This window comes from Stigmatopora nigra, chromosome 6, assembly GCF_051989575.1.
Source record: "Stigmatopora nigra isolate UIUO_SnigA chromosome 6, RoL_Snig_1.1, whole genome shotgun sequence".
Classification (NCBI taxonomy): domain Eukaryota; kingdom Metazoa; phylum Chordata; class Actinopteri; order Syngnathiformes; family Syngnathidae; genus Stigmatopora; species Stigmatopora nigra.
Window position 1 is genome coordinate 5,850,850 of NC_135513.1, and position 20,074 is coordinate 5,870,923.

The following is a 20,074-nucleotide window of genomic DNA, read 5'->3' on the forward strand; positions in this document are numbered from 1 at the left end:
CCATCCATCCATGTAATAAAACGCATTACATAGGTGACTGCCTCAGAGGGGCCATTTTCCTCCCAACACGAAAGGCTCACAGCTGTATGCAGCTGTGAGCCAGAGGGAATTTGTCACAGTGCAATGAGACGCACACATGCATATACACACTCACACGTGCAGGCTTACACTGTATGTAATAGCTTTGAATTGCACATTATTAATATAGAAAATTAAGATATATTTTAGCTCCTTGTTATTCATCAATCTATTTGATTTCATGATTGTCTAAGTACTGGTCATATTCTTTGGCCTGCTCAGTGAAAATATATAGTATCTTTTTTTTAATATTCGAGTATATGTTGTCATAGTTGTTGTAGTGGTATATCTTACGTTTCTCTCATGATGTGTTGCCATAGCATATGACCTCTATATTCTTTCTTTGGTTATTGACGAGTTGCCACTAAACTTAATGTAGATTGAACAAATATTATCTTTTTTTAATATGACAAAGACGGAGTGTCTTTTATCAATTGATAAGCATTCACTTAATTGCCTCAAATTGATTGTGAATTCAAATATTACACTTGTAATCATTTAATAATAATTGAGTTCTTCCAGTGCTTGCTTGACAAACAAAACTATTGAAAAACATTATGTAACCAAACACAATTTGCCAATCTAAAAGGGTTCAGTAAGCATATTGAACTTAGTGTGGACAATAGTGCTTGTTGCAAGCTGAAATGATTGACATTTAGAAGCGGCAATAAAGACTGAATGGCATTAGGAACAAATCACTTGTGAAGTGTAATGATTTACAGGATATCTTCAAAATGTCTTCTGAAGTTTTCTTTTAAAGTGATGCACCTGAATCTAAATAGCTGTCGGCTAGGGAGAAGACACGTTGTAAAGAATATCACAGCAATACTTCTAATGCTCTTTCAAATGATAACATGTATTTTGAAGTTTAGCACTCTGCAAGACGACTGTTATCGTTTGTCCTTGTAAAATAAGTTGTGTTACCCTTCCAGTTTTGCCTTATTTGCATTAAATAGCTGCGTCTCTTTTCTGTCTTCTGCCATCTTATGTCTCTGTCATTTCCTCCAACGGCACCTTTCATCTTTGTCCTTTTCCTCAACTATTTTCCCTGTGCTGGTGCTCGACGATCATCCCTCTTTTGCTTCCTCCGTCCATCCTCCGGTCTTTCACTTACGTGTCTTAGACTAATGCTCAATTAGCTTTCAATGAGGTCTCCACAGAAAGATGGGTAAATAGGTAATTACATGTTGTCGTCTCCCCACTCCCTGCTAATCCACTCAACTTTACTTTACCTCACTTGCCCGTTCTTTGCTCTCTCTCCACCTTTCGTTCCTTTTCTGCCAGAGATGGCCCAGTGGAGACCCAGCATGAGCCTTTTAGTCACAGTTGGCTTAAACCTTCGATTACCCACTTTCACCATTCTGCTTTGTGCAGAATTTTTTCTTGCTTCCCGCGCTGTTCTTGAGACACAACAGTCACAACACTTTAGAATGACAAAATTGGAGGCACATACTGACTTAATACTGAATAATGTACAGCTGGCATTAGAAGAGGATCAATTTGTTCTGAACACTTGCAATAATTTGTCAAACCAATTCAAGCTTAGTCTATTGTTCAGCCAAGCAATTGGCCAAGTAAGCTTTTTTTTAAATACTAATTTATTTACTTCTCCAGTAAAATCATGCTTTATTTGAGTGTTTGTCCATCAACATCATCTTTCTGCCATAGACTTCACCGGACAAGAGCCCTAATCCGTAAATGGTAGAAGGCAGTGCAAAGAATGATAGCAATTCCATCGTTTCTCTGTGCCTTCAAGAGATGGAAATCTATCAAACACAAGGAGGAAATGAGTAAGGCTGAAAATGGTTGAATTGAACAAGGAGACTGGAAGAAGGATGCAGAGGAAGTGATAAGTTGAATAATACCAGACAGCCTGAATCCTCCTCTCAATCAATCACATTTTCGCTTCCTCTTCTCTCATTTTGTGCTATTGATTTCTTGTTTGCGCCACTGTGCTGAAAGCCAAGCTCAAATGACTTCTGTGAGTTTTCAAGGCTTTCCTATCAGGAAAAACTGCTCTTTGCATTTTGGAATTGGAGGAACTTTGACTTCCCATGACATCAAAATGTATTTTTCCTTAAATTTTTAATGCATGTTGCAGGTTTTAATGACTCTGTGGCATGGTTTGAGTTTTACCTTTACTCCCATTTGACAAATGAGCAGATCAGAATCATGATTCTCGGGCTAATCATCTCAGATTTGATCACTCATATTACCTGTGCTTAATTAACAAATGGCTATATACTTCTACTACAATGCACTGGACTGCAATTTAGTTCTTCTAACAGATATTATCCTAGTTGTGCCCCTTGGTAGCTCTGTTTATACATATATTTTTATTCAAGCCAAGAATGGGATCCTAATGGCTCCACATGGCAATGATGCCGTTATTTTATTTTTCACATTAGAAGCCAACTAAAGCACATATTTGAAGGAAAGATTACTATAGGGTTTTGTGCACTTTCACTGTCAAATGAAGCTAGCGAAATCAGCATGTAACCATGGCTGCTTTATTTAGACGTGTTTGGAGGGACTGGCTGTGATGAGAGAGAATGCATTATCATACATTTTAGATTGGTTGTTTGATGCTGTGGCAGTCATGACAAACAACACATTTCTCCCAAGCTCTTCGTAATCCCTTTTGAGTCATGGAAGTCAATATTCAATGTAACTTGGCATCACAGTACATTTCCCATGATCACCTAGGTAACTTTTGAGCAGATCTGAATTATTATCCAAGCTCAGGACAAGATTAATCTTTTCTGGAAATGTTGGTCCATACTCTCTTATATTCTGTTATTTTATAAAGGAAGGTTGCGTTTGGAAGAAAAATAACACCTAGACAGTCTATTTTTACCTGCCAGTTCCTATCACCTGAAAGTGAAAGAGCAGTACATTGCAGTGGTGCTTGTTGTGGGTGCAGAGAGGAGGTAAGTCACCCCTGCATGGAGGCAATTAAAAGCTGTCACAGGGTGATGTAATCAGCTGACATCCCAACAGACTTTGACATTGGCATGTGTGCCACTAAAGATCAATGCCTCTCTTGACTTGCTCAGAGCCTGCTCCAATAGTGAGTGTGTCAGGGCAGATGACAAGTTATCAGCTATCAGCAGGCACCATAAGTACACTTGTAATTATTGTGGTAATCAAATGATCCAATCTCGACTCATCTCGTTTTCTGAACCGCTTTATTCTCACTACAGTCGCAGGGGGTGCTGGAGCCTATCCCAGCTGACTTTGGGCCAGAGGCGGGGGACACCCCGAATTGGTGGCCAGCCAATTGCAGGGCACAAGGGGACAAACGACCATTCACGCTCACACTTATACCTATGGGAAATTTAGAGTCCAAACAGCCTACAATGCATGTTTTTGGAATGTGGGAGGAAACCGGAGTTTGCTTCAGTTTTTTGGTACAAAAGTTTGCGCGTCATACTTGAATAAATACGGTATTGGCTTTGAATTTCGAATTTGTGATAGTAGTTATCATAATGAACATGTTGGGCCTAAAAATTAATCAGATGCAATTTATTTATTTACAATCAGCTACGTGGACTTACCAACTAAAATCTAAATGCTAAAGATGAGTATTACAAAAAAAAACTAGCACAGAGAATTACACATTTCCATGCTAACACGACGTCAGGGCTGGGAAGTTGCTCACATCTGTCCAAAGAAAACAAAGAGTGGCTCATTTTGTGTTTATGAGTGCCTGTGTTCGGTGAGGCATGGCAACAAGCATTTTTTTACTGGACATGCATAACTCTTCTGCAAAAGGGATGTAAAAAAAATAAAATAACCAGTGACCATCAGAACATAAACACAATCTGCTTGTGCTAAGGATGATAAACAAACAAATGAAGTGCACTTTTATTTTCCATGAAACTTTGATCTCAAAGGTTTCCCGGTTCCTTTTATAATAAAACAACTCCAGAATGTCACATTTTTTACATTTCCTTTAGTCAGCCACTGTTCCAATACGAAGAGCAAAATAAGTTAATAAGTGTGTCTAATTGCATTTGTTGTCTCAGCTTTAAGAATACCAAATCAAATTATGATGCTGCATGTTGTTTTTTCCGCCACGCGTACTTTGCCTTAAGCTAATCTTTTCAGGATTGGCCTTTTGTCTGCTCCTTTATCTCTGTCAGTTTCTGTTGCATCTGCACAGTGCCGTTGCTTCTCCAGTCTCGTCCACCTCTGCTTCCTATCACCCGCCAACCATTTATTTATCCTTCTCCTTGCTCTTTGTGGCTTGTTTTCATTCCTTTCATTCATTTTCTCTACCGTTTATCCTCACAAAGGTTGTAGAGTAGCTGGAGCCTATCCCAGCCAACTATGGGTTGCCAACATATCTCATTGCATGGACAATCATTCATGCACACATTCATATAACAATTTATAGTGTATATTCAGCCTACCATGCATGTGTTTGGGGATGTGCAAACTGGATCACCCATAGAAAACCCATCCAGGCCCAGAGAGGACATGCAAAATCCACACAGAAAGGTCGCAACCCAAATATTCGACCTGGGAGGCGGACGTACTACTTCTTTTCATGTTGTTTTGATTGCAACTATCGTATTGTTATCTTGGACCAAAGGTTAAACTTTATTCAATACGCTGGTATTATCCTTGTATGTGTTGGTTTGATGTTCGCTGGGATTTTGAGTGTTAAATCTCAATCAATGCCAAATTTTGCAAACGTATCATTTTAAAATAGTTTCTTCGATTCAGGAACTACTTAAACATGTTTTAAGATGATGTCCAAGCAAGAAACATTTCATCGGGATGTGGATTCATTTTATTCATACTTTTGTGATAGTCAGAAGGTGTAGATTAAAACTACACATAGGACAAAGGTGTTTAATCTTAGTGGGGAATATTATGATAGGGAAATCTTTGGGATAAAACCAAGGAAACAGTCTACAAAAGCATAGATATTGTTCTAAATTGTAATTTTATTAGCATATCTGCACACTCAACATTTCTGTCATGAACAAAAACACGGAAAATGACCATTGGACAAATGCCTTCAATCAGGTTTTACATGCTGTGATCAAAGTAACTTCTTTTAAAATTAATTATTAATACATTCACTGACATTTTCATTCATTTTAATATTATTTGTCTTATTTTTTTTACACTATACTCACCCCATCTCTCATAGTGTCTGTTCTCCCCTCGCTATGTGTTTAGCTGTCTTTGAGTCATTCTTTATTTTGTCACAAGCCATCGCATAGATAAGTGACTGATAGCTGGAGGCCTGGTCAGACAGACAGTGTATATAATTGAGCGAAAGGAGCAAATGCAAGTCAATGGCTGAATGAGAATGCCATCCACAAGCTGAGACCCATCAGGAGGCTCACCATTTGGTGTCCATAATGAAAAAAAACACAGTTTATTTTGCTCTTTTTCCGTTTTCTTTTAAGCTTTCGACATTCTTTTTGCACATGTTTCACTTTGACTCAAACCCTTGCTTTCTTGCTTGCTCGACTTTCTCCCATTTTTCCATTTGTCGCACACCCTGTGTTATCTCAAGCTCTTTAATTAACGTGACATGCTGTGAAGTGAGATACTAAATAATGCAGACTTTTCCAGTGACATTAAATCAGCTTGCGTGATTAGCAGCCACACACAGGCAAGTATGCTGGTCTTTTATAACGCTTTCATTTTGGTAAAGAAAAGACAATCCATGGTAAATATAAAAAAAATATTTTCTAAGCATCCCCAGCATTGTCCCATGAAATTGTGTTTGTAAGCTGACGTGAAAATAATTTTGTGAACACAATTTCAGCTAATTTTCTCAGAGAAAAAAAGGACAAAATCAATGGAAATAGGCAGATTGTTACGCTCTATACTAGTACTTATTGTGCTCAGTCGGCGCAATTTTGATGATATTCATGTTGACTTCAACAAATCAATGATGTTATTTTTCAATCTTCACTCTCTCTACACCAATTTAAATTGAATTTTTAAAAGATGATGTACATGTCTCAGGGGAAAATTCAAACTTGCAGTTATGCTTGAATAGATCTCATCCCTCGCTTGGGTTCGAATGTAAAAATACTACACTACACACAATTAGCAAATGTTCATCTTGCAGTCCATACACCCTGAACAGGCTGCGATTTGTCTTGAGATCACATTATTCTATTGAGACGTATCTAATATCTGTAGTATACTATGTCCCAGCTGTCTTATTTCTAGTTACATCTTGCCTGTGAATATATCAATGCAAAGGCCAAAATCCAATACTTAGCTGTTCTGGCTAATAACCGTAAACAAATTCATGTCTGTGACCACCCACAGTCACATATTTGCCAGAGTAGTGCTACGATGACACAATATGAGTAGGTGGGGATCTAAGTTATCCCAAAGCAATTGTTTCAGAGCTAACCAAATCCGGTGTGGGGTTTAGTAGTTTGTTGCTTAGGCTTGCAGGGATGCTGAGAGATTTAGTCTCCTGATCTCTTCCCTGCCCCCTTGTCTCTCTTTTTTAATCAGAACGTTTGTAGAGGAGGGGATAATATTTGGTCTACTTCAGCTTTTTTCTGCACCTGATGAGAGCTCAGCGCTCACTCTCTCTCTCTCACTGGCACACACTTTAATGCCGTCATTTGTTTTGAGAGCAACACTCATCCGTCATGTTGCATCGGGTCATGTGATTTGAGCTGTGAGTTTTTTGACACTCAAGACATCACCCATCTCGACTGATGCCAGACGCTTGCAGACAGCTTTGCTGATATCAGACAGACAGATACACAGACAGACTGAGTAACTGACTGAGAGGGATGAGGAGATCAGCATCACATGGGCACATTTAAATATGGGATGCAGAATAGCAAGCGTAAAGACAGACTTGTGTGTTGAAAAAAGGATGATTAAAAAAAGGGATCTGCTTAGCGTATGAAGAACAATGTGCGCAACATAATCCCTCTCCTTGCCAACATCCACACCTCCCCCATCTGCGCCCTCTGTTCGTTTTCATCAATCACATTGTTTTGACCGAATGTGGTTTGTTGTCCTGCTTGTGAAGCAGGTAAACCTGACACAGACAAATTGAAGCTTTTGCAGGCAAGCTGTCTGAAGGATGTTTTGAAGTCTGATGTTCTCCATTGGTTGAATTTCTGGGACTGTTTTGCACACAGCCAAACAAACACAAACAGACATGCACACACTTCAAGCAATGTAAGGTCCTGATAAAGTGTGAAAAGGAAGGCACCTACATAACTGGAGTGGGAGGCCTTGAGGGAACTCACACATGTTCAAAAGTGTGTGTATGTGCACACCCTTTGTACATCCCATGTCCAATTTGGGCTTTGGAAAACAATCTTAATGAATGCATTCTCTCTTTTGTGTTTTTCCTGTGCAGGTTGTGAGGACTTGTCTCCATCGTCCTGTTGTACAGTGAGGCAGTGAGCTCACGGAGGATCAGCATGCGAGTGTCGATATATCCCATGATGCACCGTGCCAACCCCGGTCTGCTCCTTCTCAGTTTCCTCTTCCTTGCCGATGCTGACTGTGAGTGTTCTCGCATTTACAATATTTCTTTATCCCCCCCGAACCACTGTCAAATTCATATATATGAATGAACGAACACATTTTATTCCGATAGTGAATCGTGATATTGAAGTTTGTGTTTATGTGTATGTGTTGGCAAGCAGGCTTGATGTGCGGCCAGCTGTTTTTTTCTATCCCACTTTTACTTGGCATGGTTAGTTAGACTACATATGGCAGATCAGATAACTTCACTGCTGCTTGTGTGATTGCATTGACACCGTGTGCTTGTGAGGGATATGGGACAAATATGCCTCCATGTATAACAAGCATGTACCTTTTTGCCCGGGCAACTCAATTAAGGGTTTCATGCATCTTTTTTATGTTTTAGGATGTAACCTAGCTATTCATATACTAGTACAAAGATTGTCTTTTATTTAAAGGCCCCCTATAATATGGATAATTGACTTTGCTGTTACTGAAAAATTGCAAAAAAAGCACAAGAAAAATGATTTAATTTCATATTGCTGCTGGCCAGAAATCTCATAGTACAACTGAGTGACGTCATGGTCGTACAAAGTTTTCACCCACTGTGTCATCTTCAATTAATTTCATGACTGTGCCGGCGATTTTTAGTTGTTGTGTTTTCCAAGAAACTTACAATCATTTATCGAAAAATGGTTAATACGAGTTGTGCAGGAAATTGGAACAACACACACAACGCCGTCGATAGAAACATCAATTTTTTTGCCGTCTGACCGAACTCTGAACTTGCAAAATAAGTAATGTAATGTTTTTAATCGTATAATTTGTGACTTATCTCCAGATATGACTTAAATCTTCTAGGTTTATGCAAAAAAAATCTTGTGCTCACGAAGAAAAATTAGCAACAAAATGACTTTCACAATTTGAATCTTGTAATAGTATGACTTATAATTTAACATTCATCATGTTTTGGTTTTAATATTATTATATTCATGTTATTTTTTTCCTCTGGATATTACATACCGCGGCATACCTAAACATTGCTCACGGCACATCATTGTGGTTGGGAAACACTACTCTACGCCATTATATTTGTTTTAAAAAGATTGATCCTCTTTCAAGTCTCCAGCAATCATCACATCAGCAGTCTGAGTAACACAAACATTACAAACCGGAATCAATTGAAAAAGGAGATATAGGGCGTTAAAAAAAACATGCATTGCCCATAGGCGACACTTTGATAGACATGATGTCAGCATGGCACGTTGAAGATTAGCTCCGAGGGTTCCTCTCTCATAATATTAGCGATGAAACGGTTTGACTGATTTGGGTTGAGATCGCGGATGAAAAATGTAAGAAGAGAGTGAGGGGTGTTTAAAAGATGCAATAAAAATAGGAGGAAAGGTGGGGGTTGGGAATGAAAGAGAAAACGGTGTGGGAAGACAGTATTAAAGGAAACATCTGGGAGCTACCCATGCATCAAAAATAATATCGTCAATAGCCACGCTACATTTTCTTAGCATAATTTTTGCCATACAATAACAAAATCCAAACATTTTCTTTATTTTTTAAGAGAAATGTCAGCACAGTTTGACGCTTGGCAAATAGAAAATCATCAGTAGATCATAAACACACATGGAACAAGAGGCTAGAGAAGTGGCAATTAGGAACAAGCTGATTAGTGTCCTACCAGTTGCAGCAGCTACCGTTGCAATGAATACATTAATTACATTTTATTTATTTATTTTTTTGTAGCTTTAAGATTTAATTGAACTTGGCTTTACCCTGTTTTACGGTCACCTAGAACTCAGTACACATAAAATCATATTCAAACATATTTGTTTTCCTGCCATATGTGTAAATTGCCAAGTCTGACTATAATAAGATCTACACATCCACCCAAATGATGATGGTCATAGATTTCCTTTGTAAGTGAAAAAATAAGATTTTAGAAGGGTGGATAGTATTTGCGTTTGGGCTCCTCCTTTCACTTTCCTCTAATTCTCTTCTCATTCATCATGACTTCCTCCAGTGTTCTCTGCTGGCTTTTTGTCACATTTTCATAATGTGGTGTGAAAGGACAGAGAGTTGTGGGTTTCTTCTATCTCTTTAATCTCACTGTGTGACGTACGATGCCTCCTTTAATATCAACAGCGGGTGCTCTGGGGCTGTGTTGAGAATTGAGACGTAGACTGTCACTGCTGTGATACTTTTCGACATGTTTTGAAATGTTAAATGCTGCCAGGCTAAACGATCTAATATGATATGAATATGAGTGGAAGACACCGATCCTTCCAGCCATTGTATGTACATCTTTTTCCTCACTAGGGTCACAGGTGTGCCTGAGTCTTATCACTTGGGATATACATCATATAAGATGGTCCCTTGGCATTTACAGGCAATAGACAAACACCTATTCTCATTTAAATTCAAACACAGATTCCACACAACCTCTGGAGAATTTTGAATTTTCAATAATGCAAGTGTTTATCATTTGTGTGGGAAAAAAAACAATGTTTAACCCTCGACCTCTTAACTAGGACCTGCTTAGCAGTTCTTCACTGTGCTATGGCGTGGAAGACAGTATATTATATTTTAGTCCCTGGTCTTAATCTCTTGCTCACCTTTGCAAGCCCCATCTCATACTTGCCAGATATATAAGATATAAGATATGCAGTCACGGACTGAGGGTCTCCTGTGCATATTGGTAAACGTTGCATGAAATTGACTGGATCATATGTGGGCATCTATCGATTTATATTGCCTGATTTTACTTTCTGCCACTCATTTCCCACCATTTTAGTTCCTAAGCATGTATGCCAGCGCGTGTATGCAAATGACATCTATCTGGTGGATTAAGAGTAATGCCCTGATCCTGTCGCAAACTAGGCCACTGCACCATGTATGCAGCAAAATGCCCTTTGTGAGAAACAGCATTACACCGCCTGTCGTTGAGACAATTATACACAATGGACTCACATTATTGTCTTCTGACCCTATTTCGCTTCAACAAACAACCTGTTGTGCCACCTTAGACAGCTTGGATAGAACTATAATTAAGGGGAAAAAAGCCCCACAAAATGCTCTCTGTGAGTCAGAAGAAAATAAAGCATTGACGAGTGGTTTAGTAAACAGAGTATGCCTTTCAATTCAAAATAAGTGCCATACGTTTTGGGAATCTTTAAACAGTGTCTCACTTTATGCAACTATTATAGAGAAACAATATTTTAATAGTCCCTGAAGGGGAACATTTAAATTCAGACAATTTTCTGACTCAAGTTCTACTCACACATACACGTATTTACAATATGTTAATGACTGAAGCAGTAGGTATACTTTAGCTTTTTTTTTAGTTGGTTACTGTCCTACTGTTCCTATGACAAATGGACTGCAACGTCTAAAAGTGAAATCAAAGTTTTAGAGTATGTAAACCCTTAGGATTCTCACTGAAACTAAATGATGGATGCACACAAGGCATACCCTGACATTTTGGGGGTTTCTGTGCTCTGTCTTGGCTGATTGAGCTGCCAACATTCAAGTAGACTACCAGACGTCCATGACGTGGTAGTTGACCGGGAGCTGAAAGGTTTTAAGGTCAGTTGTCCAACGTGACTGAACCATTACCTGCCAACGCTGAAGAGCCTTGGAGCGAAACAGCAAATAATAGCTGCTTTGACAGGAGCCTTCTGAGACAGCCTGTGAATTTGTGACACTGATATCCTTAGAGCTCTTTGTTCAGCGATCTGATTTACAACACACAAAATATATTGTTTTATTGCTGAAGAATTGGGGTACAAAATATGCCCTTGATCACTCAAATAACTACTAAATCACTTTTCCTACTTTGTTACATAGTTGGCTCATAAAAAAAGCTGGTTTTATATTTTATAAATTTGTGAAGTAAAGAATTTTTAACCATATATGAAAACTATTTATGAAATATTAAAGTTGTCCAAGGTACATTCTATTGCTAAGAAATTGAGTCACCTTGCATTAAGAAAACATTTTTTTAACATTCAACAATAGCGAAATTCATCAAAATATTTTTCTCAAGGTCAGCTTTGACAAACAATGAACACATTGTGCTTAAATCTGTCCTGAATTTCTTTGGCATGATTAAAAAAAAAAAAAAATTTTGTAACCGAAACATTTCGTAGATAGAAGCATTTGTAAGTGGAGGCAGTACTTTATTTTTGCTCATAATAGCAACAGAACCGTCTCACAATGTGCTCTGTTGTTTATTGTTGTATTCAATGGCATATGATTGAGTTCTTGCGAGTATGTTTAGAGTATTCCCAGTGTAAACACATGTAGTTGTTCTAGTCAACAAGAGATTAGATTGCAATAAGTATCTTTTTACGCTCTTATGATGGATGAAGACTGTCAGGGGCACACAGATCACGGGGTCCTGTCCTCAGGGATTAGAGGAAGGGTGAGAAACATGTCCATACTAGATCTGTGATTAATTGATATCTCCCATTGATATTGCGCAAATGGATAACTGGCAAAGGAAATGCAATTAATTTAATAAAGTTGTGGGACCTAGTATGCGAAATATTTCTTAATAAGTTCTGAAATTGCATACCTTTTTGCACCTAATTGAACGATATTTGCAACAGAGGTGGGTTTGTTGAAACTGCACTAAACCCAAAAATGAGGCCATTTTATTTTTGGTCCGGACCCAAAAAGGCAAAGCATGAACTTTCCTGGAGTTAATGAGCCCTTAGAGAGTTGTAGGGGTGCTGTGCCTCCATGTCCTTCAAAACCAACAATGATAGAAATATTTGTAGGACTGCGTTTTGAAAATTGCTTGCATGGAATGATTTAATAGAATCATATAACTGCCAAACTAGGGAGAGATAAGAACAGCCCATGTTGGAAATAGTAAATAAATGTTTATAACAGTGTTCAAGAGAGTTCATGTCTGCTAACATCTAATATAGGTATGCTTCCAATCATGAGTAAAAGGAACTGACTGATTTGAGCTTACGGTTATCTACCAGGTGCACCATTCTGTGAAGTGCCCTGTTTACCACTAGTTTAGCTTAGCCGGACGCCTGCATGTGAGTAATGCAGTGTGACTACAAACTCCTCTGTTCTTCTTTTGTAAGAGGTCAATAGTGACCCAATAAATTTGTGTACCATGCAGGCCAGGCCATGTGTTTCTAATGTAGTGTGTAGTGGAAAAAGAAAAACACATTTGATTAATTCCTCCCCTTGTGTGTCCAACAAATTAACCCTGATTAATTCGACACTAGCCAGACCCAGGGGCAGTTACAACGGGTAAGTGGCATGCTAATTAGATGTGCATTAGTGTCAGCAATAGCAGGAATGTGTTATTCACAGTATTTTTCTAAGTCTTTATTGTTATATCAACCGGGTTTAGGACAAACATACTTGCACAAAGAGATTAAATAATAATAATCATGTTTAAAATAATTATTTGCCTTTAAGACAATCTTAAAATTCACTTTCTTAATTCTAATATCAGTTGTTCTTCCAGTTACTTGTAAAAAAAAAAGTCATTTTCACTGTCTAAATTGCCTGTTTAGGCAAATGTTTTGGAACACGCCTATGAGGGCTGCAGGGCAATAATAGTTGTCTATCCGTATTTAATGGCTCCAGCAAACCAATTTTATTTCTCGGACGAAGGCGAGCTACTAATAATTTGTTCTTAATGTGTCAGCTTGATGTTTACACTGCACGTTATGCTTCTGGCTTGCCTCCCGCCCACTCTTGAGGCCCCGCTATCATAGCTATGGCTCCAGCTCCACATTAGGGCTCATTCCCCAACTTGTCTGAGAAGTCTGACTCACTTCTCATTTGTGGAGTCAGCCACTAACCTCCCACCACTAGATGCAGCACATTGCAGTGGGATCTTCCCTGGCAAGGCTTGTAAATGACTCATTACATGCTTAGCGATCGATGAGAACCCACACGCATACAAACATGGGGTGCAGGCACAGATTCTTGGCAAGTTGCACATGCATCCAAAGCAGGCTTTTTGGATGGAATCAAAACATCCAAGGCTAAGGAATAACAAGTGCCAAGTGCTATTTAAATTCTACTTAATAGGGAAACAACAGGGATCTTTTCCAAATATAAGGATATGCCCGATCAAGAAGTTGAATAACCAATTATCCTCTCCATTCTTTAAGGGATGATCCAGTCATCCACATGTGAACGATAACAACAGGCACACATTATGGATTAGCAAATTTAATATTTGGGTCCTCTACTTCCTTAAAGTAAAAGCAAATTAAAAGCTTGACTATAAGCTCTGAAGCAAAGGGTCGTAATGTTGTTTTTTTTTTTTACTTTGATACACAGGGGTTGGACGCGTTGGGATGATTTTATGATGCTGTGGCCATTGATCTTACTTGTTAGGATACGATTTTCTTCATGCGTTTTTAGTAAAGACTTGAAAGGCTCAGGCAGCTCATAAAATGTTGTTGATTTTAGATAAAGATTCACAGTAATCAGTGCGTAATGTAGTGAGAACATATCCTAAGAAATCCCAACACTCATTGAAATGTAATAAAAGTTTATTCTTAGATAAAACACAGACTGCATTAAAAGTAACTGTAAATGCTATAAAGAAAATCGCAATGCATAACATGTAATTTAAAGTTTAGTGTAGAATATTTTTGCGGGGTTAGATTCAGTTACATTTTTCATGTGATACTTTAATAATGCAGAAAATGTGAACAATTGTTAACGCTACCAATCAAAAAATATATATCTGAGAACTTGACCTGTAACTAAATACTTCAAACATCTCATTTTAGATTATCATTTATATACAGTGGGGTTTATCTTGTGTTGTGATGAATGCAGACTATTTTATGATACTACTTATCTTTGGCCTTAAACTCAATTATGTTAGCAAATGTCAGTGTTCTACCTTGGGATCAAGGTTTATCACACATCTTTACTTTAAAAAGTTGTTCAATACAGGGAGCTGACTCTGTAATCCCCGCCATCTGCTGTGTAAATCAGATCCCACTATATGCCGACCTTTATGTAGGCCATCCTTCCTCCAGTCGTCCAAAGCGAGCTCATACAAACGCACATAAACTCACACACACACACACAAACACATGAAGAAGTGATTGGCGCCGTCTAATTCCATCTAAATCTCTTTCTGCGGGACCACTCAGTAATTTTGCCCTCATTTCTGTCTTGGGTCATACCGAGGAAGTAAAATACTCAATGAGGGACCTTTTAAGTGTCCCTTTGTCAAGCCAATTGCTGCCCTTTCACATCCATGATCGAGTCCATTACTTTGCATGAGACACGCTTCCTACAGAGCGGCAGAAAAGGATAAAGGTAACGAAAGGCAAATGGGAGAAGATCATAAACAAAGAACGGGGGAGGGGGATAAAAGTGGAAGAGTGAATTGAGATGAGAGAAGAGCATACGGTTACACACACCCTCCCCTCATTAAGTCAGTCAATGTGACAGGAGGACTTACATAACACCCCAGAGATGGAGGGAGGAGATGAAGAAAGAGTAACGAGGAGGAGGAGGATGAAAGAGGTAGCAGCTGCAGTGCAAAAAAGACATGATGAAGTGGCAAAGGATCTTTAGAACATTGTAAGGAGCAAAGCAACATTTGAGGGGAGACTCAAAACAATCATCATGAATGAAGGGGAGTCTGATACGGTGTCAGATAGAAAAAAATAACAAATGGAAGGGTTTTCCGTTTCTTTTAGTGAGCCATGACTGGGCTTTACACTTTCATTTGTTTTGTGGGGAAGAGATTAGCAAGAGGATTAAGAGGGCGACTGTACCGTTCCTCATTTTTCTCTTGTCTCTTGTTCACTATCACTCAGTTGGGGGCATGCACATTTGCTCACTGGCACATGAATCCCAGAAAATTAATGCACTGTTTGCGCGTAGGCTGCTTGGGGCTGAATCTTAGATTTTATTTATTTATTTCCCTACTGAGTCAATCTGTTGTATCATTTTTGGATGAGTTAAATTAGAGATGGACTCGACAGTTTCCTTAGGCCCAGCGTGTTATCTTAATGGTCCTTGTATAATGGCAAAACCTCTCAATGAGAATACTATTCTGGTGGAAAAAAAAAAATAAGAGTGTCTGTGAAAATCAGCTGTGTTGCTGAAATCTTTATTAGAGGTCCAGGAACTCCACTTAAGGGAATGGAAGTTGAGTTGTTTACTACTAGTGACAAAACATAATTTTTAATGGAGTTATGAATAGTAATCATTTGCAATCTCTCTATAGTTCATTCCAAAATGGTTCTTTATAAGTTCCAACATTTAATATAATACTGTACAATCTTTATTAATTATAGTTAAAATGGTTAGTCCTTCATCAGAATGCTAACTTTTGGTACTAAAAAGTAACTTTGGGAATCTTTAATGGGTTCTACCATTTTGGAGATAATTCTAATTGCAAAGTATAATGAAATTGTAACCAGTAGAAGAGAAAACAAAAGATGATTACATTTTAATTTAAATAAAAGATCTTTCTGCTCAGTTTTTTTGCGAAAGTCAGCAATTACAAAGAATCCATATAATGAATTATGTTGTCACAAGTATATGGCTATATGCTCTTATATTTCATCTTGTGACTGGTCCAAGTCAGATAATTTGTATTTATATTTTGGACAAAAGTTCTACCTTTCTCCTCCTTTTTGCCTGCACAGGCACCAGTTTTTATGATGGTTTGTCAATGCCTTTCAAATGCAAAATAAGACATTCAAATGTGTCTTAGGCAAAGCAGTACTTGTGCTAGGTTAGTAAATCAACTTCCATAACTGTTGGCAAGTCAGGTTTGTTGCCATTTTTGTTCATACAAATTAAGCTCGTGGTGTTCCATAAATAATTAATGTTTCGTAAAATATGTAAGCCAGTTGTGACCATGTACACATTGCGAATTCAAAAATATTGCAGTTTTTGTCCATTTTCTTATTCCATCCCAACTGGATATGAGGTTCATTCATTGAATTTTAACAAGGTTAATCGACATTCACTATTTTGCCTCATTTCTCTTCTCTTCCCGATTTCTGTCTTGAGTCTTTTCTCCATCAGTCCATCTTCCCTGTTATCTTAGACATTCTCCTGTTCGGTCCTTCCTGTGATTTCAGAACTCCCTGCAAAGCTTAGCCACTATACCGTCTTCCTTTTTATACAGCAAAAAGCAATTCCTCTCCCTTTGTCAGGGCAGTTGGCATTAAGCCCTTAAGTAGGGATTTTCTGGTTTGGCGGGAATGCCATTAGGCAAGCAGCCGATGACGCGCCGTGACTGACGTGCCCAATCTTTTTGATGTCATGATGTCACAATCCTGTCGAGGCAGTGGTTATGATATTGTTGGCATCCCTAGAACGAGGGGGCTTTAGTGGTCATGTCAGAAGTAAGTCTTTATAAATCCTTTATGGCCCAGAAATATTAAGCTTCTTTGGTAGTGCGGAGCAGAAAAAGGAACATGGTGGAACCAGAACACAAAAAAACAAATAAGACACTTTAAAGAAAAAAAAACATCCACACGTACTGTACTCACAAAGCTTTGCTTCTCAGTATAGGGGTACTTCAGGAATGAGTTTACAGTCATAAACCGTAACTTATTTCCAACTTCTTTCCTTTAAAGCTCTGTTATCGAATACTAATAGTGATGGAGGGGTTGTCTCATTCTTGCCAAATGGACAGTATAGTTTTATTTGAAAAGTTGAGGTTTGCTTACTGGGAGAGTCACTGTCACCACCCAACCCTGCCGAAGCTGCCATTGCTTTCACGACTGTTGTTCCTTTAAAGCTAAAGAAGATGTTGGGACTGAATCATTGGTTGCTCTGATTTAAACAGCCTTCGCCTCTTTTTATTAGTGCAGTCACTCAAACATAAGTGCTGCAGATGTTCAAATGAAAGATTATAGCAGTACATCAGTAGTATGTCAGTATATTTGATGCTTGAGTGCATTTTAGAAATACAATAATCCCTCAAGGATGAATGTGTAAATATCTAATAGAGATTCTGTAGTAATGCTTGATTGATTTATGTGATTTGCTTGTCATTCAAAACTTTCAACCTGCAAAAAACACAAACTATATACGCACAATGACTATTTAATGGTTATTTTCACACAGCCCCTCCACGATTTACCCGAACCCCAGAAGACCAGACGGGAGTGCAAGGCGGAGTAGCATCGTTTGTGTGCCAAGCCGCTGGCGAGCCACAACCCAAGATTGTATGGAACAAAAAAGGCAAAAAAGTTAGCAACCAGAGATTTGAGGTATGTATGATTCTACTTATCTTAAACCCTGGGAAAATTCTGAAATGTTTTGCTCGCTCATTGGTTTCATGATTAAGAGTACAGCATTTATTACATTTGTAATTGCACAAATGATTAATTAGTCGTAGCCGCTACACTTGCCTCTTTCAGTTGGTCACTTATTACTCTGAAGTCAATGGAAAAAAATGCCACAACCCGAGTGGTTTGTGATTCAATCGCAGAAATTAATTTCATTTTAATCCATAAAATACTGTGTAACCCTGTTGTGTATTTCTCATTAAGCCCATCCTTTCCATTGGGAGTGACTGTGGGAATGTTTGATTTTCGTACAGGATTTCATTCAACGAAATGCTTCTTAGAATTCAAAATCCTGATGTCCAATATTACATGTAGTAATCATTTCCAATAGCATGTTAATCCAAATAGTCCAAACCACCAAAAGGTAACCATCCCATTAAAATTACATCAGAGATTCCTAAAACATGACAAGCAAAAGTTGGTTTCGGTCAGTTGATTGTTATACGACATCAATCTAAAATAGGTGAAGAGATTTTTTCCTGCTATTAATTGACTTTATTACTACTGCAAATAGTAGGAATTTGGATGAGCAACAGTCTTATTTTATCCTTACACCTTTATTTAGGTAATAATTATTATAGTGTTCACCAGATTGAGCTGAAAGTTTGTATTTCATAAGCATAAAACAGTATCTTCCTCTTCGTTTTCATCCAGGTAATTGAGTTTGACGATGGGTCTGGCTCGGTCCTGAGGATCCAGCCCCTAAGGACCCCCAGAGATGAGGCCATTTACGAATGCCACGCCTCCAACTCGGCTGGAGAGCTCACCGCCTCCACCAGACTAAGTGTGCTACGAGGTCAGTGGCATCACCCGCACAAACAAAATGACTTTGCAGCCAGCCACCAAGCACAAATCTAAAGCTTTGGAGAGGAGTCAAAAGCTCAAAAGAAAAACACAATCAGTTTATTTATGTATTTTACCTTGTAGATTTCACTCTAATACATATTGCAGTGTACATAAATAGGCAATAACAAGTAAGATGAAATATTCACATTTCGTAATTAATTATTCCATCTATTAAATTATAAGATCAAAATTCTATTATCATTCATTAGATATGTTGAAATGTTCCAAAATAATATTTCAAGACACCAAATTAAGACATCAAAAATATATATTTTTAAATCGCTCATTTCATTTCTTTTTGTATATATCCAGCCCATTGATATTTGTACAAACAAAGCACACTGGCTTATGATTGGTCTATATTCAGAAAGTACATTTTGGGATACTATCAGGACCATCCTTGGGTGAGTACTATCCCAATAACCTGGGATGGGCTCCATCACTACTGCTACCCTTGTGAGGATAATCAGTTTGAAAAATGAATGAAGACAGTGATGCACATACCCCATAGCGTGGGCATGTTATTTTTCTCCATCTACTTCCCTTACTGAAAGGATCCCCGAAAACTTGGGCCTTTTCATATTGAAATTCTTCAATGTCGTGAAAAATGTATTTATCAATTGTGCTGTATGCTACATCACTCTTCACGAACACTGATTTTTTTCCTGCACATTCACTTGAGAACAAACAAACTGGCTCTTTCATAGAAGACAGGTGTTCTTGACAGTTGTTTTCCTAATTTAGTAAATTCAAGATGCAGGGATAACCTTACTTTAAGTTACAATTTCATGCAAAATCATTCCTCCAGTGGATAATCAGTTATATTTTGTTTATTTCCATTCTCGTGGATAGTCATAGATTATAAATTAGAAATATTGTTGCTGACAACGCTAAAAGCTCGGAAGAAGGATCTATTTAGAAGTCAATAAGTGTAAAGGCTGCCTCCGCTACACTATATGCTTTTGTTGGTGTTAGCAGCAGTCCATTAATGCAGATGGTGATGTTAGTGTTAGTGGAGTCCATTAGGAGAACATTATGCACCGGTAGTTGGAAGCTCAAGAGTGTCTTAGCGAGTGAAGCCGCTCAAGTGTGGATAATCACATCGCCTGCCTTAATAGTCCACGCTTGTGGAAGGAAAAGATGAGCAGCCTATTGTTTCTATCCTCCTATTGCTATTTTGTCTTCCTGAAGTACAATTTAGAATCATCTTTTTTATTTTTTTCCATCTAAACTCCTCTTATTTTTCTCTTTGTCATACTCATCTCTCGCTCCACATGCTTTTCCTCAAATGTTTAAATTATTCACATCAGATAGCTCTTTGCATTTTGTGGGCTCTTTGT

At 38.2% G+C, this 20,074-nt stretch overlaps 1 protein-coding gene across 10 annotated transcripts in view; it reads left to right on the top strand.

Annotated features, from left to right (window-relative positions):
- The window catches only part of LOC144198740 (receptor-type tyrosine-protein phosphatase delta-like), a 123,719-nt gene that overhangs the window by 62,161 nt on the left and 41,484 nt on the right, over positions 1-20,074 (top strand). For all 10 annotated transcript variants that reach the window (XM_077719916.1, XM_077719917.1, XM_077719919.1 and 7 more), the window contains 3 exons: positions 7,448-7,596; positions 17,665-17,810; positions 18,543-18,684. In XM_077719916.1, the coding sequence (XP_077576042.1) occupies positions 7,512-7,596; positions 17,665-17,810; positions 18,543-18,684 (373 nt within the window). In that variant the 5' untranslated portion in view covers positions 7,448-7,511. The remainder of the gene's footprint in view (positions 1-7,447; positions 7,597-17,664; positions 17,811-18,542; positions 18,685-20,074) is intronic.